This window comes from Poecile atricapillus, chromosome W (genome assembly GCF_030490865.1).
Source record: "Poecile atricapillus isolate bPoeAtr1 chromosome W, bPoeAtr1.hap1, whole genome shotgun sequence".
Taxonomy (NCBI): Eukaryota; Metazoa; Chordata; class Aves; order Passeriformes; family Paridae; genus Poecile; species Poecile atricapillus.
Window position 1 is genome coordinate 31,792,089 of NC_081288.1, and position 25,386 is coordinate 31,817,474.

A 25,386-nucleotide genomic window follows, 5' to 3' on the forward strand; every position below is an offset into this window, starting at 1 on the left:
TCTGCCTGTATCGGGTGGCCATAGTGATTAGCATTTGTAAATCATCCAGGGGGATGAATATTAGCACTTCAGTCCTACCTGAGATTCAGATAATTCCCAAATTACATAGGTTTTTCAAAATATATCTCTTTAACTGGTATTTTTGCTTAGCTTTTGCTCCAGATAGGTATACAGGTCATGCATATACATGGTTCAAATATACTCTCATCACTGAAAGCTTAGCAAGTTGTTCACCAAGATCTCAAGTCTTGAAAAGTCTGATGATCCAGTTCTTTGTCAGCCTTAAGCCAATTTGGCTGCCAGCTTCTCGGGCTTGCCCTGCTGTGCCTCCCCTGCCCTGCGTTCAGGCTGTGAGCTTGTCTGACCTTACACTGAACCTGTTTGGAGCACAAAGCTGGCAGGAAGCTATGCACTTTGCCTGAGAGTTTCTTGATGATTTAACATGCTGAAATAGTTCAAAGCTGCTGCAGACATGAGTAGAAGCACATGGTCAAGCCTGAGGGGAACCAAACAGGGATGTAGCTGCCAACATTTGGGTTAGCTCAGGATGCCCAGCTGGAGGTGATAGGTAAGACAGAAAAGAGTACCTTCAAGAGGGGTTTACCGCCCTTAGGTCAGTATTGATTAAATCTCAGGTCTACCATCAGAAATCCAGTTACCTCTTGTGCTGGAGAAGAGTGTGAAAACTTCTGGTGCCTCCAGAGATGTCCTCAACACCAGGGTGGAATTGTACACTTTGATGTTGAGCATGATTCTCTTTACTTGGATAAACTACCTACACTGAAAAACAACTACCGCTGTTTCAGAGATGACTTCCCATTTTTTGTGTGTCTGGCTATGATGTCCTGTTATCTCTTGAGATGATGGCTGGCCTTTTTAAGACAATATTTAATATTTTTGTTTCTTGGCGTGTTTGAGATTAAAGCCAAACTGAAAATAAAAACAATAAGAATGTGCATTCACCCCCAAAAAAATCTTCTTTTCCCCCTCCCATTTGGTAAAAAATGAAGTGAATTTGTTTCCCTCCTGTCTTAGAAATAATGTATGTTGTTGGAAAAATTTACTGGGGAAAAACAGAATCTGCTGCAGAGAGAACAGCTTTCATATAATGGCATTTTCATTTTCGAAAGATCCTGTAGTAAAGAGTTAGTGATAAAAGAAATGTAATAATATTTGTAATAGTTGGCTCTAATAATGAAGTAATTAAGTGTTTTTGTGAGACTGGAAAAAATGGACTAATTTTGTAGCTTTTTGTAGTCAAGAGAAGGAGAGGATGATACATTCTGAATTATGGAAATCTCTTCTTATACTAAAGTAAATGCTATATGAGAAGAAATGCATTCACAAGCCTCTGAATTCTCTGTTTCTGGTATTCCAAGTCTCTATAAGTATTCAAGTGAACTCAAAGCATTTATCCACAATGTATTATTTGCATTTTAATATTTCATTCCTCTTGTCAGAGTAATAAGTTCACACAGGCTTTTTAACCTGTTATATAAGCAAGTTGTTATTTTAAGAAGAGACTATGCTTTTAAAACTATTTCTGTGAGATTATTTTGCATTTTATAAATATTTCAGTTTTATATAGTAACACTACAGATGCTAAAAATGTTTTAGAAAATTCTGAATTCTACTTGTCCCTTCTCTTTTTAACATTATTTGCTGCAGGATTTGAACAAGCGCTTGTCCCTGCCCGCTGACATCAGGATACCCGATGGGTACCTGGAGAAGCTGCAGATTAACAGCCCGCCCTTTGACCAGCCAATGAGTCGGCGCTCTCGTCGAGCATCCCTAGTAAGTGTAATGCACCTGCCCTTCTCCCCAACCTCTCAGGACTTCACAGTCCATTTCATGCACAGGCCTGTATTCCACAGGTATACTTCAGCTTCATTTCCACTTGGACTTTTTATTCCTGAGCATCAGCATGTACTTGTCAAAATCCAATGAAGAACTTCACACTTTGTTTCATTTTCCTTCTGCTGACTTGGTGCTGTCATATTTCTCAGTGGAGGTCTTGACCTATTGAAGTCAGTGGCTAAACTCAACTCCAGAAGTACATACTTAAATCCTTCTGCTTTTTAGAGCAGGGATGATCTGTTTGAGCAAATAGGCCACACAGTCTTAGGTCAAGGCTGGGTCTCCTCGTGATTTAGAAGGAAGGCCCTAAAGCAGCATAGTATGAAGGCAAGTCCTCCTCGCTGCTCTTGTTGTATTTGATAACAGTTCTTTCTCAGAATTGCTGTGGAGACAATTGTGGGGGTTTTGTGGGGTTTTTTTTTCTTTCTTTTTTAAAGCATATGTGATTTCCTAAAAGAATGAAGGAATAAATTCACATACATTTTTGGATTATTGGGTTATTATTTTAAAAAGTAAGTCTTTTCCTTAGAGATGACAGAGGATTCCTATACTGTAATTAAGAGTATAAATGCTGGAAAAACTTGGATATTTGTACATATAAGTTATGCACATCCCTGGAATAATAAAAAAGCAAATATTGCCTTATTTTTTTAAAATATGCTAGATTTCAGTCATAGTTTTAGCTATCAGTGTTCTTTAGTGTTGAGGTCTTAAAGAATTACTAGACTGTTACTGATATTCTGGGTAAATTCATTGGTGAGAAATGTCACAGAGAAAAACTGAATAGGTTTATGAAGTGCACATTGCTGTTTTCTTGATTTATTTACATGTTTACTGAAAAATAATTAGTGAAATAGGTTTATTAGCTGTAAAATACCTATTTTCATTCATTATGAATAAAATCTATAACAAAGCAGTGTTTGAGTATTTTTAACCTGCAAGAAAAAAAAATTGTGTGCTGGACTGATAAAGCTCAGATCTGCATGCCACCTTTTGCAAAAACAATATTAGAAACAAAGAAAATATTTGAGTGAAGCTCTGGAAGTAATGATAATGTATCAGGCTTAAATACTTGTTTCAGAATTTTGTAGCTCATTCACCTCTTAGTTGCTGCTGTAGCATGGAACTGAGGAACAGACTTCCCCAAACCTCTTTTCAGATGTTGGCAAAAATACCTTTTCAGTAGAACCTTGCCAGTGGAGTTAAGTATTTGAGGCTTGGGGGAATTTTTCCTGTAAATCTGAATTCCCTTTCTCATTTAATGGTGACCCCTGAGAGCTGCTGAAGTTCTCTCCTCTTTACCTCTGAGAGGACTGACAGAAAAACAGTGCCCTCTAATGAATGTGGCGTGTGCCTGGAATCAGCTTCCTGTCACAAGGTTGTTTTGTTTCGCCTTTTAAAAATGTTTTCATTTTTAAAGGGCTTTCAAGTCCAAAATGAAACCTGCCAGCACTCCTGTGGTTTGCAGGCATGCATTTGCTATTTCAAACTAAGCTTTCAAAAAAAGAAACCCAAGGACTTTGTTTTAAATTGTTCTTAAATTGTTATTGAAAGCCTGCTAGCAGAGTTTTACTTATAATAGATGAATACTATGCTCTGCTTCAAAGGCATATCTTTTCAAGACTTAATAGGAATCAAAGGGAAAAGGCTATAAAAAGTACCAGGTGAGGACTTGTACTTTAGGTTTGGTGTTTCTCTTTGAAATACAAGAAAAAAAATCAGTTTTTACAGTAATTGCATTTTGTGTGTACATATACAGTATGGTATGCACAATCACTAGAAGTAAAAGACCATAAATACTGTGCATCAGTGTTTCTCTGTAAGGCAGGATAGATGCATATTGCAGGAAAACATGAAACAGTTTAAAAATTATTTTGAACTAAAAATGAAACTGATCTTAGTTTGAGGAATTTAAAGCTTCTTTTTCCTTAGGAGTGGTAAGAAACCGAGATGTGTTCAAAACTTTAAATACATTGTAAAGCAGGTCTTGAAGAATACATGTCTTCTGTATGTAGGAAATATTGTATGATTTATTTTTTTTTTAACAGATTTTAAGTTTATGAGTCTAATGAAAAACACTGAAGTTTCTTAAAAATCAGGCTTTTGAATTCCAGACTGTCTGGTGATAGCAAGATTATGAGTCCTTCTTCATTTTCTCCATAAACTAAGCAGCCTGTCTTTTTAATTCTGATACCAGCTAATACTCACTTCAAGATATGTTTATTTAACTAGGTCAAAATGCACTTCGGAAACGTAGTATTTATTTTGCTAACATGGCACCTATATCAGTGGTATGTTTAAAATCTCACTGGAGCTACAAGGGTAGCAAATATCAACTTTGCTTATATTTTGAGATAAAGAGTTTGTCTTCGACAGGCTCCCAAATGTGTGTGATACTGAAGTCTCCTTATACAGCTAAAACATTTCAGTTCTAACACTAGTTTAATAAAGCAGAATTGCTCTTGTTATATTGATGTAATTATACACCTTTTTTTCCCCTAGATATACTAAATATGTTTGCAGACAAGATCTTACTCTTAGTTCAGATGTATTTTCATGCATGTGTTCTGAAAACTAAGTGTTAATCAAACTTTTCTTCCCTTAATATTATATTCTTGTCAAATCTTAATACAGTCAACAGTTTTTATGTTACCCTGTGTTACAATGAAATAGTAAAAAACTATCAAATCTATCAGATTTTTAGGAGCAAATCAGCATGTGACATGTGGATCTTGGTGCTGAAGACAGCTTAGGGTCAAAGGATTGTTCCTTGGAAAGAAAAAGCCACTGAACAACTATATTTGGAAGTGCAAGGAGGGGATGCTGCTGGGGAGAAAACCTGGCTCTTTTGTTTCAGTGTGTTCAGTTGTCAGTAAAGCATAACCCCATGAAGCCTATAAATTTGGGGGTTTTGTCAATTGCTTCGAGTTCACATACTTAAGTGTTTACTTCCAGCATTGTTTACACTGCAGGAACAAAAGGAAGCTTTGGTGTAATTCACAGTGGTTTTAGGAGAAAATAATTCTATGAGATAACCATGTTATATGAGAATAGCAGTGGATTTGAACAGGAAAAGAATAATGATCTTAGAGTGTTCAGACGTGAATGTGTTACATAGGCAGGGACACCTTTCCTGCTTGCACTGAAGAGCTAAATTGGTGACAAAAAAAGAGAAGATGAATAAATACATCCAAGTAAAATACACAAAGATTTGGCGTTAATAGGTATGAAATGTGAACTGCTGAGACAAAGCTGAAACTTGCTGAGAAATGATGCTTAGGGATTTTCTTGCTAAGGTTTTAGTCCAAAAGGCATTGAGAAGTCAGAATGGAAGAGGAAGCTTGGAGCTAAGATCTTGAACATAGCAAACAAATAAGGTTACTTTGAAAAAAGCTGAGCTAGGGAAGTGATGAACTAGTTTGAGATGACTTCTGTGCTTTAAGCTATAACAACCTCATTAATAGTAATCAGATCAGAAGAGTGGAGAAGACCTAAGTAGGAGGTAGGTTAAAGTGAGGTTTTGGTCTTAGTGTAACTCGGCTCACAATCCCTCCAGGATGCAAAATAGGCTGAGCACTGGGCTTGGGTGCCGGGATGCATCTACATCATACTGTGCTAATTTGTTTTAAAAATACTGGAATTGTGCAGTGTTAGTCAAGTATTGTCAGGTAATTTTCTGAAATTAACTTTAGCTTGTTAAATGATGTACAAATGAAGTGTTTTAGTGATCAAGTTGCCATTTCTTCTCATTGCAGTCAGAAATTGGATTTGGAAAAATGGAAACCTATATCAAGTTAGAAAAGCTTGGAGAGGTACGTATAGCTTTCTCTTGGAATGATGACAGTGTCATATCTAAAATTTAGTGTAAGTTTAACTGAAATTTTCCATATCCCTGAAAATGCTGTTGAATTTACTTTTTCAGTAAACCAGACATATTCTACATGTCTAACAATTTCACAACCACACAAATGTTTATGCATATATAATAAGCAAAAGGAAAAAAAAAAAAAGGCAGGAGAACTGTCAGAGAGCTGGGGAAAAGCGAGACTCCATTAGCAAATATGCTGTGACCTTCTTCTGTAAGCTGGCTCTTTTTCAGATAGACAAAATCATTCTGTTGAAGGTAACACTAAGTTTGATGGTAACATTAAGTCTGGTGTCCTCTTGCCATGACTTAGGTGTTGGAACACTCATGATGGATCAGAGGCCAGTGCTTGCAAGGGGCAGGCAATAGCTGTGCATGTCCTGGTGAAGAGCACACCTGAGCTGGGCAGCCAGCCAGGTGCTGCCAAGTGAAATATGTAACACTTGGAGGGGGAAGCAGCTTTGCCTCTGACTTCCAGTGAAATAGTGGAATTCAGGAGGGGCCAAGTGTCATTCCTCTCCAGTTTTACTGAGGCTGACCAATGGAATCAGAAATGGACAGGAGTGCTGAAATGGGATGAAGTGAGCATTGCAGAAGGCAACAGGGCTGGTTAGCATCTCTGCTGTGAATATTGCAGTCAGTCCTCCATTTAAAACATTTTAATTTCTTGTTAATCAAATCTAAGCCTGCCTGATGCAACTTGAAGCCTATTCCTGTTTTCCTATCACTTGTTACCTGGGAGAAGAGCCTGATAGCCACTTGGCTACAACCTCCTTTCAGGCATTTGTAGAGAGCAGTAAGATCCCCCTGAACTTCGTTTGTTCAGGCTAAACTTCCCCAGTTCCCTCAGCTTCTCCTCACAGGATTTGTGTTCCAGACCCTTCACCAGCTCCATTACCCTTCCCTGGACACTTCAGCACCTCAATGTCCTTCTTGAAGTGAGGGGCCCTGAATTGGGCCCAGAATGGAGATGTGGCCCCACACGTGCTGAGTACGGAGGCACAATCACTTCCCTGGCCTGTTGCTGACACAGACCAGGCTGCCAGTGGCTTTTTTGGCCACCAAGGCACACGCTGGCTCATGTTCAGCTGCTGTCAGCCTGCACCCCCACATCCTTTTCTTTGGATCATCTTCCCAGTCACTCTTCCCCAACCCCATAGCACAGCATGGGGTTGTTGTTACCCAAGTGCAGAACCTGGTGCTTGGTCTTGTTGAACCTCATAAAATTGTCCTCAGCCCATGGATCCAGCCTGTCCAGATCCCTCTGCAGAGGATTATGGTACTGTAGTGCTCTAGGGCAGTTTCTGTACCTTTGTTACTTTTTTGTGGCATTTGCAGGGATTCATTTTGCCTATTGTTTTGTCAGAATTTATTGCCTTAATTTACTCTGCCTCTAGAGTCTTGCTGTCTAAAAATATATAATGAAGACAGGAAGCTATCCAGAGGAGTTACAAATTTTCTTTGAGGTTGTGGAAGAGTATGTCTGCAGCCTTTGGAAACATAACTGCAGCATAGTGTAGAGATAGCCAAGCTAGGTATCTGTAGCCAGAGAGAGACTTCCAGGAGTGTAAATGATCCCAGCAGTGAACTTAGTCAACTTAATGCTACCTGATACGACTTCTTTGGTAGCTCTGGTCTATTTAGGTTTCCATATAATTTTCAGAGCTGATAGGCATATACATCCCTTGTGCCTTCTGTGAGTTCAGTCCTGTGCTTAAAAAAATACGTACATTTACATATGTTAAAAAAATATAATGTAAAAACTATTCATATCCAAAATGAAACCTAGTAGATCCTCAGACAAAAGTTAATATTTTCTTATTTGACTAATGTTCTGATAAAGGAACAACTTGTAAAAATACACTTCTTTTTGCATTTTATAGGGTACTTATGCCACAGTTTATAAGGGGAGAAGTAAATTGACAGAGAATCTGGTAGCTTTGAAAGAAATCCGCCTGGAACATGAAGAGGGAGCACCATGCACAGCCATAAGAGAAGGTGGTAACTTTTTTTATTAGTTCTTAGAATTTCAGATACTTCTGGATTTCTTTTCAACCAAAGCACCATAAGTACTTGTAAATACGTAGGCTACATGGCACATTAGTGAAATTGCTATTAGTATTCATAAAGAAAATTATAGTCTTGACATATTCAGTTTTGTTTCAAATTTATTTACTTTGTGGGGGGTGATTGTGATCTCATATGCAGTATTACAAGTGGATGATTAAATACTGAATTAGACTCCTGTTAGTGAGTAACTTTCAGGGACTCAGAATACTTTTCACAGAATTACTTCTCTCAAAATGTATAGTTTAGGAAATACAGGTGTGTTACTCAAGGGTGTGTTTGGTGTTTTGATTAAATACCTTTCTTATGAACTAGATTTATGTGAGTTTTATGTTGTTTAAAATAGCTTTTTAATTTAAAAACCCCAGATAGCTTATATGGATGACCTTAACTATAAATTGCATTTACTTCTCATGTGTTTTGCACTTACTTATTTTGTTCTTCCTGTTCTATCTTGCAGTGTCATTATTAAAAGATCTGAAACACGCAAATATTGTTACATTACATGATATTGTGCACACAGACAAGTCATTGACTCTTGTTTTTGAATACCTGGTAAGCTTTTAAACAATTAGTGAGATTTACATTTGATTTATTGTTTCTAAGAAACAGAAGCATAACAAAATCCTGTACTCTTTTTTAAGATACTGAGACTCTTTGAGTTTTCTCCTGTATTTACAATCATTCAGTTAAAAATGAGAGCAGTGTATTCAGTTCATAAATTGCTGTTGTGATCATTTCATAATTTCATTAATAGCAGATAGTGGTGGTCTGCCTGATCAAACTGTCTACTTGTCCAGAATCATTACCTGTATAAAGTGGTAATCACACTACTGTTCCAATGATATTTTTCTGTTCCTATTATATTTTTCTGTTGTGACATAGCTGGCTTACAGTGTAATTGGAGAATATACCAATTCTATAAAATACAGTGCCTCACATATGTAGAGGAGAAGGCAATGGCAGAAAGTGTTGCCTGAGACAGTGCAGCTTCCTGGAAAAAGGATATTTCTATCCTCTGGAATACCAGGGGTATTTGTGTCCAGGCTTTAGGAGTTTTTATCACATAATACCTTTTGCAGAAATTTAATTCTTCAATGTATCATTTCATTTCCAACAATAAGTAGTATGTAATTTGTTGCACACAATTTTACTGAACCATGATGATGGTGTTTTGATAGGACAAGGACCTGAAGCAGTACATGGATGACTGTGGTAACATCATGAGTATGCACAATGTAAAGGTGAGTGGTTTTAGTCACAGTGGCCGCCTTCCAGCTTTGTCCTAAGAATTTCAGAGAACTTAATAATGAGGAGACTATATGGTGTAGTCTCTTCAAAAATAAAATAAAGAAACTTAACTTCCTTTTTGGCCTGACTTAGCTACATTTGATCATCATTGCCATCATTGGCATCAGATGATTTCTTTGTTTTAAGTGTTTAAAACATTGGAAAGAGGAGATGATACAATTTCATGTGTTTTCATTCTCTTTGAAGTTACATATCTAGAATTTCAAAATTCCTAAAACATAATACATTCAGAACTCTTTTGACTTCTTGTCCTTCCATTATTTTGTACTCATTTACTAAGTCTGTAGTTTGATATATCCTCAAATTTATATATGGACACTGAGGAAAATGTAGCCTCATATAACACATTATGAGTGTGGTTTTGGGTACCACTGCCTACCACACAAATAAGAAATCAAAAATACGTATTTAAGAAAGAGTAGTTTTCATCTTTCCATTAGTGAGAAAATAGAAATAAAATTTTACTTAGGGTTTAATTTGCTTTTTCTTTTAGCTATGGTTGTGGCCAGGTCAAGTGACTCAGGTTCCAATCTGGCCTGCTGAAACTAAGTCAGGGTCAGGTGTTACTTCTCTTGTAAAAAGCAGTCTTTTATTTGGAAAATTTAGTGTTCTTTAATACTTAGAGCTTTAGAAACTAGCTCCCAAACAGAGTGCAGTACTGTTGTGAAATTAGTGATTTGGCACTCAGGCTAGATATTTATTAGTGTTTGGTGAGCTTTCCCTTTCATTCTGTTGTCACATTACTGGAAGTATCTCCAGGGAAAGACATCTGCCCATAACCTGCTCTGTTGCTTCCTCTGAGAGTCTGCAAAGGGAAATTCTTTCATTTGCTACTACTCAGAGAGACAACCAAAAATTGTAATTAGGCTTGTGTTTTTAATTATCTGCAAGTTAATAAGCAGTGCTTTAAGCTTAAAAAAATTAAGGGAAAGCTGCAAGTGGGAGCCTGACTCTTGTAATAAGTGCAGTTATTGAACAAGCCAGAATCTGCTTGTGGTAATCTGAGCTAAGCAAAGGAATTGTTTTTCCATGTTTGCCTATGGTTTAAACTATGCTCAGAGAGCAAATTTGTATGGCCAATACCTTTGGCACTTGGGAAACCACAACAGCTGCTTAGCTGCGGTAGCTGTAGGTGCTTACCTTATAATAACTGTGGGGGTTTGAGTCATCATTAACATTTGAGAGACCTCCCTGTCATCACTTCCTCACATTCCTCAGCTAATTTTAGGTTTTTGTGTGTTGGCAAAATGAAAATATGTGTGATCTCTGCAGGTATTAGTGTTTTAACCAAAATTTTGAACGAATACGTGGCATCCTGTGCATTTCCAAAAGGATCTCTGCCAACTGTGGTGAAGCTTCACAATTTCTGTAATCTGCTTTGCATTCTTGACTAACCTTGCAGTCCCAGTGTACATTAGAGAGGACCATTGACTTCTATTGAAGTCCTGCTAATAAAGCTTGGGACTGACTACCCCTGCAGCAGTATGGGCCTGAGTGGATGGAGCAAGACTTGTTGCTTTTCATTCTGCTCTTCAGAAAGGAAAGCAAACAGAAGAAATCAATCCCAATTCCTGTTTTTCTAGCACAGATGAACCCCATGTCAGCACACTGAGAACAGATGGATGTCACTACACCTGCTGTGTATTTGTCTAGTTTATGAGGAAGAATTTGGTGGTGTCACTTGATGCAAAAATAAACCAATGTACTAGAATACGGTCATATAAAAACATTCTAGTGCTTTTCTTAGATGTCCTGTTACACGATTAGTTTGTTGCTTTCTGTAATGTTTTGTATTTTTTTGTTGTACATTTGATTACCTATGCTGAGTAGCATAGGTGTGGTAAATGCCAGCAATGGCTACCCAAAAGTCCCATGTTCGAGATCAGACCCTTTGTACATACAGAAACTGCAAAGTTTTTAGTTCTTAATGCAGTGATACATAAACTTGCTTGGCTGCCCACTCCTAAACCTTCATTTGCCCCAGACTGCTTTTATATCTATATATGTGCAGCATTGATATGCATGACTGAAGTTGTTTGCTTGGCTTGCTATTCCAATGGATTAAAATAAACCTGTGTGTGTCAAGGTGAGGGGATGAATGTAAATACCAGAGGCAGTTGGGCTGCTTTAATAATCCTCATTTACCCATTTCTCCATCTTCCCTAAGCTTGTGAATCTACGTGTATTTTTCCAGTAGCATGCCAAGAGCTTCTTTACGTAGTTCAGCACAGTTGGATAGAAACACTGCTGAGCTGCGTTTCCAGAAGGGACTCAATGGCAGAAGGGAACTTGAGTATTTAGTCAGAGACAGTTATCTTTAATGACATTAGTGTGGAGAAGAGCAGTGGTAAATGTTTACTTTAAAAATAAACAGCCCTGTGGTTTTATTCAGTTAAACAGAACAAATTGCTCTTAAAGTCTTTGTTGTAAAGTATGGTGTTAAAGCAGTGCATTAGCGTAAAAGGATTTTAAATCTTTGAACAATAATGATAATGTCCAGAATTTGCTTATAAGGAGAGTAACTCATTTTATAGAGAAGTAATTTTGTCCTACTTACAGTACTTAACTCTCCAGTGCCCAACTAGTCATGCAATCTGTAGATTACCATTTTTTGTCTAATTTATATAAATGTTCTCTTTTGTAGCTATTTTTATATCAGATTCTTCGTGGTTTGGCGTACTGTCATAGGAGAAAGGTGTTACATCGAGATTTGAAGCCACAAAATCTACTAATTAATGAGAAAGGAGAACTGAAGCTTGCAGACTTTGGTATGGCCTAAAAGTACTCTATAACAATTTTTTTTTTCTCTCAGAAAAGGAAAATCATTTTTCCTTAAAAGGAGAAATGAGTACATTGGGTCTGTAGTGAATTTGGGTGTTCTCAAATGGAAAATGAAAGTCAGCCTTTTACAGGGTAAAGTGTAACTTTTAACAGGGTAAAGTAATCAGTGTAATATCTCTATAGGTAACACTGGTGCTCCACTTGCAATTTCAAAGTAGTCTTACAGCTTCCTGTGAAATTGATGCTTAGTCAAATCCTTAAGGTGGAGCTCACCTTGCTTCTCCTAGCAGCAAAGTCACTCTAATACAGGGTAATGACAGGAGAGAGGAAGGGTTTGTTCATGTGCTAAATTGTCAGGTGTTGCACTGTCACTGATACACGAAATTGCTTGGGATTTACGGTGGAGTGGGGCATCTACATTTTCCTGTTATTTTCTGTGTCTGGGAGGTCCTCTGAAAGTTGTGCTCTGTGCCTTGGGTTTTACCCCTTCTGTGTGAATGAAAGTTGCTCAGATACCTGGATTTTATTGAAGATACTGCTGACAAATTGATGATGTTAGGATGGAAAACCCCTGCTGATCCAACATTGGTTTGGTCTGTTTCCACCATTTAGTTAATTGTTTGTTGCCTTCTGCCTTTTGCAATGTAATTTTCCAGAAACAGTGCAGAAGGTTTTCGCAGCAGGGAGGTGTCATATCAATCCAATGCTATACTGATTTAATGAAATTTACAGGATGAGTCCAGGTTTTCGTCTGTTTACCTTTCTTCTGTGCTTAAGAATGCTGACCACGAGATTGCCATAAATACTAAAAGGCAATAGAAATCTCTTTATTAGGGCCTTAAATAGCATTAAGATATGGTATTTAGCAAGTATAATAAGGTCCTAAAAATAGTTTGTCAATTTCATACAAAAAGGTTTTCAACAACTTGTACATGACTCTTCATTTCCCTTTTTATCAAGGATTGGCAAGAGCGAAGTCTGTTCCTACGAAGACTTATTCCAATGAAGTTGTCACATTGTGGTACAGACCACCTGATGTTCTCCTTGGATCTTCAGAGTATTCAACTCAAATTGACATGTGGTTTGTATAGCTTTGTCTAATTCAAGTTTTTGTTCTGAGTCAAGCTGAAAAGATGTCAACTTTGCTGTTAAATAGTAACATTCAAATATTCAACCTTTGAATTTTTGTAGGCTAGAACTGAGGTAGATGTTTTGGGAAAGGATTGGTAGACTGGGAGGATGCTATTATTCCTCTCTGAAAATGCAGAGTACCTTTTTATTGCTCAGAGTAAGCAAGCATTAGGCCCACAGCATTAGAGAAAAAGAAAAGCCTTCTCCTAGTGATAGGGTAATGTGGTATTTTACCATGAGCTTTAATAAAATTGATTGCCTCAACATCTGTAGGAAGAGGATATAATATAGCTATGACATAGGTTTTGATTGGTCTTTGACAGCTTTTCTGTTGCTACACTTCTTTCTAAATATTTTAATAGTAGTGTATGGCTAACAACCAATAATTTGTTTTAATTGAAGAGAAATCTCAGAAATCTTTACGAGCTGAAATTACAGGATTATTTCTGCTTTATCTTTTTCTCTGTCTTTATAAAGGGGCGTCGGATGCATATTTTTTGAAATGGCATCAGGAAGGCCTCTTTTTCCTGGTTCTACTGTTGAAGATGAGCTGCACTTAATTTTCAGACTTCTTGGTAAATGGATACTTTTAGTAATATTTATGTTAACGCACCATATTTGTATGAGAACTGTGAATCTTTATCTTGGAACAATATTTTATTGCATTGTAGTCATGGTTGTGAAAAATGATTCAGCTGACTATACAGCTGAGTTTGCACAACATAGGCATATTGAATTATATTTTTTTCCCCTTTCTCCTTTACATTACAGGATTAAATGCTTTTTTTTTAATGTCTAAGTTGTTTATTTATATTTTTTAAGTTGAATTTTTTACTGCTTCTAAATACAGGAACTCCATGTCAAGAAACATGGCCAGGCATTTCTTCCAGTGATGAATTTAGAAACTACAACTTTCCTAAGTATAAACCACAACCTCTCATCAACCATGCACCAAGGTACTTCATGTTTTATTAACAGAAAATATGCATCCCTGTGGCTTTGCATATTCCTAAGTGGGAATGAATTTCTGAGTACAATCTGCCACAGAATGGTGTGAAACTATTCATCAGTTGTGTTATTGTGGGGAGATGATAATGCAAAACAGAACCTGGTATTATGTGATTACTTCCTCTAATAGGTACCACAGCTCCTTAATGACTTGTAGAACGATAAAACTCCGATTAATAATGTCTCTATAGTAGGAGAATTCGCACAGCATTTCCTAACGAACACAAATTCTCTTCTGGTTATATTCTAGACCCAGGCCGTTCATTAAAATGGCCAGGTTTCCTTGTAATCATTTTAAAACCATAATGAGGAAGATGAAGGGTCTGTGCAGTTATTATAAGTAAAATCAATAACAAAGATATTTGTTTATCTTGAAGAAGATCTAACATTGTATCCCTCTAGTAAATGAGTAGTATTAAGCTAAAAAGAGATAATTTAAAAGATTCAAGTAAATGATCCAGATAAGCCTAGTAAATGACAATCCCAACCAAGGATTTGTGTGTCCCCAGTGTTTTCCAAGTAGTCTTGTTCTGAGATATTAGGACTCATATGTATTCACATTAACATGAATAAATGTTGCTTAGGTAAAAGAATTTCCATGTTTAGATATAATTTTCAGGTTTCATATAATTTAATTAAGTCAGATCCTCTGCAGTTCTGCTTTCATAAATACAATTCAATAACTGTTTTAATTTTTAAAAATATTTTTATTTTTAGGCTAGACACGGAAGGAATTGAATTGATAGCGAAGTTCCTTCAAGTAAGATGTGTTTTGTGGCTTTACTTTATAAAAGTGCAAGTTTCGAATTTTAATGTATTACATACAAAATGTATTAGAAGCCAAAGTATTTAGTTCTGTCTCAAAGTGGAATATGTAGCTGAGTCTGTAGTGGATGACTGATGTGAGAAGAAACCAGTGTAGTGTGAGAATTAAAAAACTGATGCTTGCTTTTTTTTCCCCCAAACTGATTTTTCTCTTACTACCTTTTGTAAAAACAGAATTATTTATTCTATGTTAGCCCTGAAAAAACTAAATCTCTTGTGAAATATGGTATTAAACCAGAACTTTTAAATACAAATGCTAAATTTATTTAATGATAAACTGAGTTTAATACTAGAGAAGGGGTTACTAAGGTGTAATATTAGTCCTTGATGTTGCAACTCTATTCAAAAGCTGAAGTGATATGCAGGTTTAATCTCTGAATCTGTATTAAAAATGAGCTGGAAGCAAGATGGAAGGTCAACTCTGACACCTTTGAGTAGATGCAGTACTGTAATTTATTTGTGTGCAGCTTTTTAAATGTCTGCATTCTTGCGTAGAATAGGCAATATTCTTCCATCTAGAATAGATGTCAAGCAGGAGATACCTAATTATTGTACCATCTATAAATAAAGATTAGGTGTAGTTTTGACCTGCATCTGTTTGCAGAAGTTATTTTTACTATTTTAGCAATCTTGTTATATGTTGGCAGTACTGATTTTGATAAAATTTTAGGTAGTCATGTGTAAAATGAAAGTAATGAAAAAAAATTGTCCTAGTGAATTATGGGAAATACTGAGAAAATAGAACTCTTTCTCCCTTTCTTAAAATCACTTGATGCAAAGAGATTTTTAATGGAAATCAACACAATTCTATGCTTTTATGTTAATAGTATGAATCAAAGAAGAGAATTTCAGCAGAAGAGGCCATGAAACATGCATACTTCAGAAGTCTTGGAACAAGAATACACACTCTGCCTGAAAGTAAGAGGAGTTGTAAAGTAGCAGAGTATTGTTAAGATAGAGCATTAAAGCTAAGTACATTGTGTAAGGAAAAACTCTAATGTATTAAAAAAGTCTGATATCTAGTGGCTTAAATATTTGTGAATTGGAAACTTTTTTTTTTTCATCTAAACTACATAATTAAGAGTATAATTTTGATCAATAAAACATAGATTTACATTTGTATATGAATTAATTTCTTTGTTACATTGCAGGTGTTTCAATATTCAGTCTAAAAGAGATTCAGTTGCAAAAAGACCCTGGCTTTCGAAATTCCACTTACCCAGAGACCGGTATGGAAAGCTTTATATATTCTCATGCTTGCTAAAAGAATACCGTGCCAGAGGCATTTGGAATTGAAAAATGCTTTGTTATATTGGTTTGTGTGAATATACTGAAAAAAAAATCCGGAATGATTTACTGAGGTTCCTGTATACATATAAGATGTATAAGCTCAGAAAGATGGGAGTTTTACTAGGGATGGGCAGGGACTGTGAAGGTGAGAACATTTTGGAGTTTCAAACCAGTACTGCATGGGGGTGAGTGATGGCAAAGTGAAAAACCAATGCAGTGAAGGCAGTTAAAGGAAAGATGCTGATGCTGATTGAAGCACAAGAGGTGTTGCCTTGAAGTAGGACGAAGATCTGGATAATAACTTAATGCTCCGTTGTGCAAATGCTTCGGTTTCTTACCATGGTCCGTGTTGTGTTGCAGGACATGGGAAGAACAGAAGGCAGAGCATGCTTTTCTAAAGGGGGCAGTGCAGAGTCGAGCCCAAGCCTATCCTGTCGATCAAGGACTCGGATCCAAAGGCAGTGCTTTCTGTTGGTGGACTTGGAATCGCAGTTTGTCTACACTGTCCTCTTAACAGTGGAGTCTTTTTATTTCCAACCTGCAAATTATGTTTTTATATTTGTTGTCACAGTGTGACAATTTTTTGTACAGTTGGTTTTAAGGTCTCCTCTGCCACTAGAGCCAGTAGGTTACAGCTGTTGATGTAACTGTAGCTGCAATTTTTGTGCAGGACTGAGAAACACAGTGCATTATTTATTGCGGAATCATTGCTGCTAAATAACTACTGTCTGTATAGTTAACACAACAGTTCCATGCCTGAAGAAGTTGCAATGGCTTTATAATATGTGAATGCATCTGTTTCTCTTGATAAAATGTTCTACTGCTGCGGGGTTTTTTTGTATTTCTTAAACTGCAGTGTTTCCTGGAATGTAAACATAGCTTTGCTTGGCTATAGGTGAGCCATCTTTAATGCTCTAAGTTCTTGGCACTTAATTCCTTATTTAACATTGGAAGTATGTGTTGAAATAGTTGAAAAATTATAATGCATATTACGTTTTTGAAAAGCACATGGTGTGAAGGTTGATTCAAACAAGTGAAAAGTAATTTTGATTTGCTCTCAGATCCTGTTAGTTATTGATAAATTAGAGCATGGAGGCTGGAAGTTTTGTCAGGCTTACTCCAGCATAACATATTTGCACATTGTTGTGCATATGGGGCCTGCGGAAACAATAACTTTTTTACCTTGTTTTTAACTTAGAAATACAAATAGTAAAAAGACAATTCATGTATGTTGGACCCTGGCTTACTTTTCATTACAGAGGAACAGGACAACAAATTACACAAACATGGGAATAATGTCACATTTTCCCACCTTGTTGCTCTCCCATTTGTGCATTATTCACTTGAAATCAACTGGAAAGATGCAAGTTTGTACTTGAGAAGAACTCACTATGCTACAGAGCTTTTACAATGAGAACTTAGAGAGTTTTTCAGATCTTAGATGTTACCTGTTTTCCAGAGATAGTAAACATATTACTACTATGCTTATGCATCTCAGTGAGCATCATAAGTACACCCTTGGTGATGGTTACAGTATTTTTAAGCATTTGTGTTCACCTTTATGAACCTATTTGTTTAGTGCATCTTAAAGAGACTGTAAATCTTTATTGGTATATTTTGAAATGGTCATGTAAATCTTTGGCTGGTATATCATGAAAATAGTCATAGGTAACTTAATTTTTCCTGACATTCACTGTAAAGCGTTCAGGGGTCCTACCATTTCTGTTCAGGAAATCTTGTAGTTTATTGTTATTTAACAGTATTAAGTGAATTTTTGTATATTTCATTTTAACTTTATTTGTGAATAGTGATTGTGGCATGTTTGGGGGTGTTTTATTAATATTTCATTGATACTAGTAAATTTGAATTGGGATTTTTTTTTTTAATTTTATTTTCTGGAAGAGAGAAATTCATGTGTAACGGTGACTATTGGACCACTACTGCTTTTCAGCATTTGTAAACCGGTTTTACGTTAAATCTTGTAGACCTAACAAACTGCTGTTATTTCTAACTGACCGACCTGTATTAATATTGTACTTTTGAAAGTATAAATATTATGTGGAATTCTTTGGTTTTGTTTTGAAATTTATAATAACAAAAGCCCTGTGTTGTTAAAAATACAGACTAAGTGAACTTGCAGTTCTTGGGGCATTGTTGGCAGCGTTTAGCGAGGTCCGTGTGTAGCGGGAGCCCCCAGGGTCACCTTTGGCCGCTGCTTTAGTTCATTCAGTGCAGAGGCTGTGACAGTGACAGTGACACGGCTCATCCATGGCTGAGGCTGCTCAGGACCTGCTCAGTGTGATGGTGCAGTCTCAGTGCTGGTGAGCCAGCCCTGCGTGTCACACGGCCTTGGGAGCGTAACGTGAGGCTCGGACACGCGCGGGGCTCCTCGATCCCAGTGCGAGCGCTACGGCTGTGGCAGAGGCACAGTTGGCACTGATGAAAAACCTTGTCCTGAAATAGTTGTTATATATATTTTTATAGTTGCTAAGGATCTGATCTAGATTTTATACTGATGGACTTTGTAGGAAATATGTTGTAGACGTGACAGTGTTGAAGAAAGAAGTGTCAAAAAAACATCTTTTTTTACAGTAGTGAAGATAGACTCAATGTTCACTGTGGATAAATGTGGGATTTAGCATTTCTAGAACAGTAATACTTTATAGGTCATAAAAGAACAAGTAATAATGTGACACTAATGAGTAAAGGACTTAAAGGTTTACCTGGTAAAATGAAGTGCATTAATAAACTTAGAAAGGGATCAGCCGCAGCTAACGAAAGGATGTTTCATTTTAAGTAGGAATTCAACTTTTTTGTTACAAATGAAAAGATCTTCCATAAAATTAAAGGAGGCTGTTTATAAAGAATCTTTTTCTAAGGACCTACAAGTGAATCTGTGTTCTTCATTAGGAGGTAGCTTTAAAGAACATATTTAAGAAATTTGGTATCTGTTGTCAAGCCAGTTTGGGGCTCTTTAAAATTGCCTGTTATTGAAATTCTTTAATCATCAGAGAGAGTTCTGTGGCAGTTGCCTGTTTGGGGCAGTAGTCAGCAAGTCTGAAGTTGCTGGGCATCTGACATTCTTTCCATGGGATTGTGTACTCTGCCTCCTATTTGGCAGTCAGGTACTACGGACTTGGTTTCACTGTCCCCAAGAACTGTAGGAGTGTTGGCCTTTTTGGGAGAAGACCTCAAGTGTGTCAGAAACCAAGCAAAGAGTCACTAAAAATGGATGACTTTCAGTGTTTGGTGTGACCACCTTTGCTTGACGATGGCCGATCAATCAGTTAATGAGAAATGGCCTGCATGTCGTGGCTTATTTTCAGTAGTTATTTTTAGAAGATACCTGGTGTGTCCCACCTAGCCCAGGGTAGGGCTGGCAAGGTGTGGGTGTAGGTGTGTGTCAGAGTCAGGTGGGCAGGAAGCCAGGACAGAGGCAGGTGCTGGTGATGTGGTTGCATTCACGTGCAGGTGAAGGTTGAAGGGGAGAGAGGATGGGTGGAGGATGGGGATTGACAGGACAGGGTGGGAGATGGAAGGGGCAAACCAGCAGCTCAGCAATGCTCTAGTGGAACGTGCATCTCAACATGGCTGTGTTATTTTTGTGCTGCTTTACCACAGCATTAAGTAGCCAGAGTGTATCCCTGAATTGGGCAATAAAAGTTAAAATAAACAATTATTAAAGAATCAACATACTTTGTATTTGCAAATCATTTGAAAAACTGCAAGGTAGCATTCTTTGGGCTGCTTGCTTGTTGTTTGTGCATGAATTTTGCAGTGTAATAAAGGTACGTTGTTTCTGTTCTGCAATGTTAAAATGGAATTAAGGTTAAGAATACATTTCGTTATTGAGGACAAAATATATGAAAGGTATGTGGTAAATATCCGGAGGCTAAGTATCATAAACCCAGGAATTACTCGGAATTAAGGTCAGACTTTGGAGAAATCCAAACAAATCAGGGTATGGAAATACAGAGCTACAGCACATGATGACACTGAAGAGAAATCAAAACTTACGTTGTCTGTGACATGATAATTTTGTCTGGTTACTGATGAGCAGAGTTAAAGTAATTCATGCACCTTATTAGCACATTTCAGTACCTTATTTACCTTCAGAAATTTTGGCTTTAAAACAAATGTAACAACTCTATCAAGTGCCTTAATTTTGGGAAGGAACTTGAATGCTTACTTTAAGCTGTTTGGGGGTTTTTATTTTTTCAGAGATTGGGCTGTTAAAGATTTAATGCTCTCATTTGTGTACATCCACGTATTGGTATCTGTGTCATAACCAGTTTAGGAGACTGGCAAGGTAACAAATGCAGTTATGAAACACAAGTATGTAGCAGTTGGAACATTGTAGGTAAACTCTGACTGTACAAGTGGGATGATGGTGAAAATGATAAAAGCCAAGCAGGTACAGGGGCTTTGGAATTTCTACCATGCACCTTCTTTCACCTCTGGAGTTCAGCTGCACAAAAATCATAGTCCCGTTCTCGGCCATAGTGGGAACCTGTTTTCAGAACTGGGATTAGACTTCAGATATTCTAAATTGGTTTCTGTAATCTCTTGTATGTGACTTTCACTGGGTAGTGCCTCTCCAACTGAGTTAAACTGATGTCAGTGGAAAAGGGGAACGATTTCCAATTATTTTTTCATGTTTTCTAAAATCCTTTAAATCGTTTAAGGTCCGTAACTTTTGAGCAAACTTAAACGATGAATGCACACATACACACGTGCTACTGTGATAAATAACTGCTTCATTTATTGTGCTGGCTGCATCCTTTAAGCACACTCAAGAAGTAGGCCTGCCTGAGCACATCACTTTCATGGTTCTAATGAAATATGAGTTTCACTTGGCTCAGATGCCCTGCCTTGAAATACATTTTTCCCCAGAGAGCTATGAAGTTCCTTCATTTGTTGCAGTGGGATCTTTCTGCTGATGGAATTACCGTGGTTGTGGATTGCAAACCGGGGGAGATGCTCTTCCCTATCTCTTCTCCAACATACTCCTGTAAGAGCACCTCCCTCCAGGCCTTGTGTCTGCACTGTCACCTGCCCCTCCTCTTTCACACCCTGAGCTTGTTTTTTCAAAGACTGTTTTTTCCTTTCTTTGCTGTCTTGTTATTTGATTTGCAGGAGGGGGTAGCTGGCTTGGAGCCACGTTATGAATAATTAAGTTTACATTTATGCATTTGCGCTTCTTGCAGAGTGAATGTGAACTGATGGGAATCTTTCACAAAAGAACTCCAGCATATCCTAGAATCCTCTCTTCTAGGATGCTTTCTTCAAATACCAGCCCCTACCCAAGGCAGGCTGTGATGCTGATTGCTCCAGAATCCTTGCTTGAGGTTCATTCTGCTTTTTTCATTTAAATAAATTCATACTGTTTTGCACTCATGCTGTCAGTCTCTTTGCCCTCAAGAAATAGGTTTGTACTCCATCTGTGCAGAGCACTCACACATTAATTGGTAAAAGCAGTTACGGTTTGGGGCTAAAAAAGATTTTAAAAGTTGTAGCTTCCTGATGGCTTCGGAATGTTATGCTTCAATCTTAGGCCTGTGTTTGTTTATCCTACAGGATATGCAGACAGTCTGAAGATCAGAAGGGAATAGCTATGCCCTTATATAAAAGACTGTGTGTACTTACTGTGCCTTTTCTAAATTCATTTGGGTGTCATGATGGCTTCTGAAGATGTTTCCTGTAGGCACGAGATCACACAGCCTTTTAATGCAGAGTGTTGTTCTGTTAAAATCAACCCTGCAGTCTCGTTTGAAAGGACCACCTTCCCTTTAAACAGAAACCTTGGTGACAGTTCTTCACTTTGTGGGTAGGTATTTCCAGATGGATAAGTGCCTGTCTGAGACCAGTTTTAGTCAGACAAAACAAATCATTCTTTCTTGACATCATGGATGTGTTCCAGGTCTTTTGCCATAGTTTATCACCTATCACTGTTTTCCCCACCTTGAAAGTTTTCTTTAGAACTGAAGCTGTGCCAGGGCCAAAGGTGTGCACAAGCTCTTGGCAAAGCTTCCCTGTAGCATTGGCCCTTCTGGGGGATACTTGCTTTCCTGAAGAAAGAAGGTGCAGGTAAGCCAAACACACCCTAATTGTGCACCCAGCCTATATAGGAACTGGGAACTTTTTGTGTATTGCTGAAGCTTGAATAAAGTGAAAATCTTGTAGTAAATCCCCTAAGTATGATCAAATTGCAATTACTGCCAAGAATACTGAAAAGAGAGTAACTCCCATTTTGTTCCCCAGGATTGGTGGCTTGGAGCACTCCATGCCACAGAAATATTGACACTTCCACAGTATTTATGTAAAAACATTTATTTTATTTTCTCTACAGTTAAAAAGATACCTGTTAATAAAATTCAGTAGATCTCCGAGAGAATAATTTCTTCAAAGCATAAGGCATAACGGTCTAGTGTTTCATATAAGTGTTAAATTTGAGAGGCTGGACTTTATTTGTATAAATACTTCCCAATAGCAAAAATTTTTTTTCCAGCAATCTGAAGGCAGATTTTGACAGCCTATTTTTTTTTCAACTAAAAAGTCAACTAGCAGAAGATGTGTTCTCTTGCTATTTTTATTCTCTCAAAGACGAGAAAACAACACTTCTTCCACTTTTTGTTTTCCGTTGTTTTATTGGATTCTCTCAGATCTTTTCCAGTAATTTTTTCAAATAGCATTTTGTCCCAGAATTGTTGTGTTCTGCTGTCTTTAAAAAAAGTCCAAAATCATTTAAGGGCTGGAGTGTGGAAGGGAAGCTGTGGGTGTGTTGAGCCTTTTGAGAAGAAAAAAAATTTGCCTTATTAATAGTAAAACCTTGGAAGAAAAAAAAACCACATAGGAATCTGGGTACTTTTAAGAATTTCTTCTCTGTCACACCCTCCCTCCTCTCGTGGTCAGCTGTTTTTTTGCAGTATAATATTCCATACTAGTATGTTTTCATCTTTTTAAACTCAGGAACATGGTCTCGATTGCCAGTATCTCCCATTAGCTACAGTGGCACGTACAAGACAAGACTCTGCTACTGTTCATGCCTTACAGGTGTAAGTAGGTATTCGTGGGTTTTTAAAAATGAGGCAGGAGTCAGCTCTCTAGTGTGAAATAATTGCCTCTCTGTAACTTGTTGAAAAATACTCCATGTACCTGGGAGGATTGCATTGGAAGAGAAATGTTAAGTCTGCAAGCCCTTGTGATTTATCTCCACTAACCTTGTCAATCCCATCTGTTACATGCTGCCCTTTCTTCCAACCTATTCTGACTTCACTTTGTATAAAATTTGCATTCACTCATAAATTTTGCATAGGTTCATCTTCTCTTTTTGACTCCATGGGGTGGCACATCTTGAATTCTTGAAACACTGAGTCGAGCAAATGACGTCCCAAGTGCTTCATTTGTTCTCCTCATGTCTGGCATTCAGTTGCTGCCTTTATCAGCTGGTGCTTACATGGCTACAGCAGGTTTTTATCACTGCAAGTGGAACTGACGAGCAGTTTTTGGTTGTACAACCCAGGAGCCTGAGGAAAATCCCTGAGCTGTCTTTTGTCAACCGCCTCTGCCCCAAAAATGGCTTGTCAACATCAGAACTGCATTAATAAAATGTTTATTTAGCACCTTTCAGGTTGAAGGATCCAAAAGCACTTTACAAATAACTACACACATCATCACTGAAATGCATCCAAGCAGAAAATCAGCAGACAACTCACTGCATACATTTCAAAAAGAACGGACTGTGGCCAGCTGCTCGGCCAGAAAGCAAAGTTGAGGTTCAAATGACCTGACAAATGGATCGGATTTGGGGTTGGCTTTTAAGGTCTCATCTGAAAAACCAACACAGTAAAGCTGCATTCAAGCCAATTTAGCCACCTCAGGAAACTGAAGATTTGCATCAGCCCTGCCAGGATTAGAGTCTGTGGTGCCAGGGAGTCTGCCCTAATCCTAACCTGACATTTAGATGACTAAACCATCCCCTCAAGGTAGAGGACATACCCAGTAAGTTCAAGTTGCAAGTATATAGTAACACAGTGCTGTTTTTTCATCCAGAATTCAGCTGTTTATACATAAACATCCCACATGTACAGTCTCTGCCTCTTTGCAAACACCAGGCATCAATTTACAGACCTGTAACTGGTCCAGCTATGGGGGAAGGGGAAACGTGACCTTCAGAGCTTGAGTAGCACAATAGTCTTTCCAGGGAAGTCATAGAAGGCACTTGGCACAGCTGAACAAAGCACCTGGAAATTATCAGGAATGATCCTCATTCCCTGGGAGGACAGAGATTACCTGTACTCTTTTCAGCTGTAATGTTAACAGTTCGTAAGAAGTATAGGCCAGATAAATTCTGAGCAATTTCTCATTTTCTACAGAAGTACTCTCAAATGCTGGAAACATCTCACGAACATACACAGCCCAGTTCCTCCCTGTTGCAACTTGACAGAAGAACTTGGGCGTAAATGTGGCTTTGTTACTCTGAACTACATCTCCTGGCTGTAACGTGGATCATGTTTTCCACTTCAGCAAAGAAAAATTATAAGGCTATTCTTATACAATTTGAAAGCACTTAATACAAAGTTACATTAATACACTGCATCATATGGCCTATCCGTGGAGAAAATACTGAAGTACTACCATAGGGCTGTTCAGTACTAGTTTTTTTTTCTTTCAACTTTTTATCTTAATACTAGAAAATGTATAAATCATTTACATGACTTTATGCAAAAGAAGGCACAGCCGGTTATAGTTTACACAAGCGCAATGCATAATATGCAGAAAAAGGGATTAAAAAGAAGCTTCACATCCCTGTTAGATACATTGTTGCAATCCATTAAGAAAAGTACTTCATCAACAACAGAAGTGTTCAACACTTGAGAGCTATGATATAAAAAAATTATAATTCATTTAATGCATAACAGATTTATATATACTTTTATATATAAACACTGTTGAAAAATGCTAACATAATAAAAGTAGATTATCCATGTAATGAAAAGTGCAAACCATAGTAATAAAGGGTTTCACAATGTCCTTCTCATGACACAGGAAAAACTAGCCCATAGGAATGAAGTGTTAAATCCACCAATACATCCTTGGTGTGATAAGGCATCATCAGGATTTTTGAGCATTTGGAGAAAGCAGTACTGGTGAAGAGGCTCTGTCCAGACTGGGAAGTGGCACTGGTATGTGACCATTTAACAGAGTTGGAAACTGTAAGAGACCAAAAGGTAAAAATTACTCTTTATCTC

The 25,386-nt window shown here is 37.5% G+C and overlaps 2 protein-coding genes across 6 annotated transcripts in view; one reads left to right on the plus strand and one right to left on the minus strand.

The window, feature by feature from the left end:
- The window catches only part of LOC131591553 (cyclin-dependent kinase 17), a 91,746-nt gene extending 71,920 nt beyond the window's left edge, over window positions 1-19,826 (plus strand). For all 4 annotated transcript variants that reach the window (XM_058862363.1, XM_058862366.1, XM_058862367.1 and 1 more), the window contains 13 exons: window positions 1,669-1,794; window positions 5,613-5,669; window positions 7,606-7,720; window positions 8,250-8,344; window positions 8,971-9,033; window positions 11,745-11,868; window positions 12,842-12,962; window positions 13,490-13,587; window positions 13,863-13,968; window positions 14,738-14,780; window positions 15,673-15,763; window positions 15,997-16,074; window positions 16,496-19,826. In XM_058862363.1, coding sequence (XP_058718346.1) covers window positions 1,669-1,794; window positions 5,613-5,669; window positions 7,606-7,720; window positions 8,250-8,344; window positions 8,971-9,033; window positions 11,745-11,868; window positions 12,842-12,962; window positions 13,490-13,587; window positions 13,863-13,968; window positions 14,738-14,780; window positions 15,673-15,763; window positions 15,997-16,074; window positions 16,496-16,533 — 1,155 coding nt within the window. In that variant the 3' untranslated portion in view covers window positions 16,534-19,826. The remainder of the gene's footprint in view (window positions 1-1,668; window positions 1,795-5,612; window positions 5,670-7,605; window positions 7,721-8,249; window positions 8,345-8,970; window positions 9,034-11,744; window positions 11,869-12,841; window positions 12,963-13,489; window positions 13,588-13,862; window positions 13,969-14,737; window positions 14,781-15,672; window positions 15,764-15,996; window positions 16,075-16,495) is intronic.
- A 2,645-nt stretch (window positions 19,827-22,471) lies between these two features.
- LOC131591989 (ETS domain-containing protein Elk-3) overlaps window positions 22,472-25,386 on the minus strand; it is a 36,968-nt gene continuing 34,053 nt past the window's right edge. Inside the window, exon 4 of one of the 2 annotated variants that reach the window (XM_058863172.1) lies at window positions 22,472-25,348. In XM_058863172.1, coding sequence (XP_058719155.1) covers window positions 25,250-25,348 — 99 coding nt within the window. In that variant the 3' untranslated portion in view covers window positions 22,472-25,249. The remainder of the gene's footprint in view (window positions 25,349-25,386) is intronic. The other variant, XM_058863171.1, reaches the window with a different exon arrangement.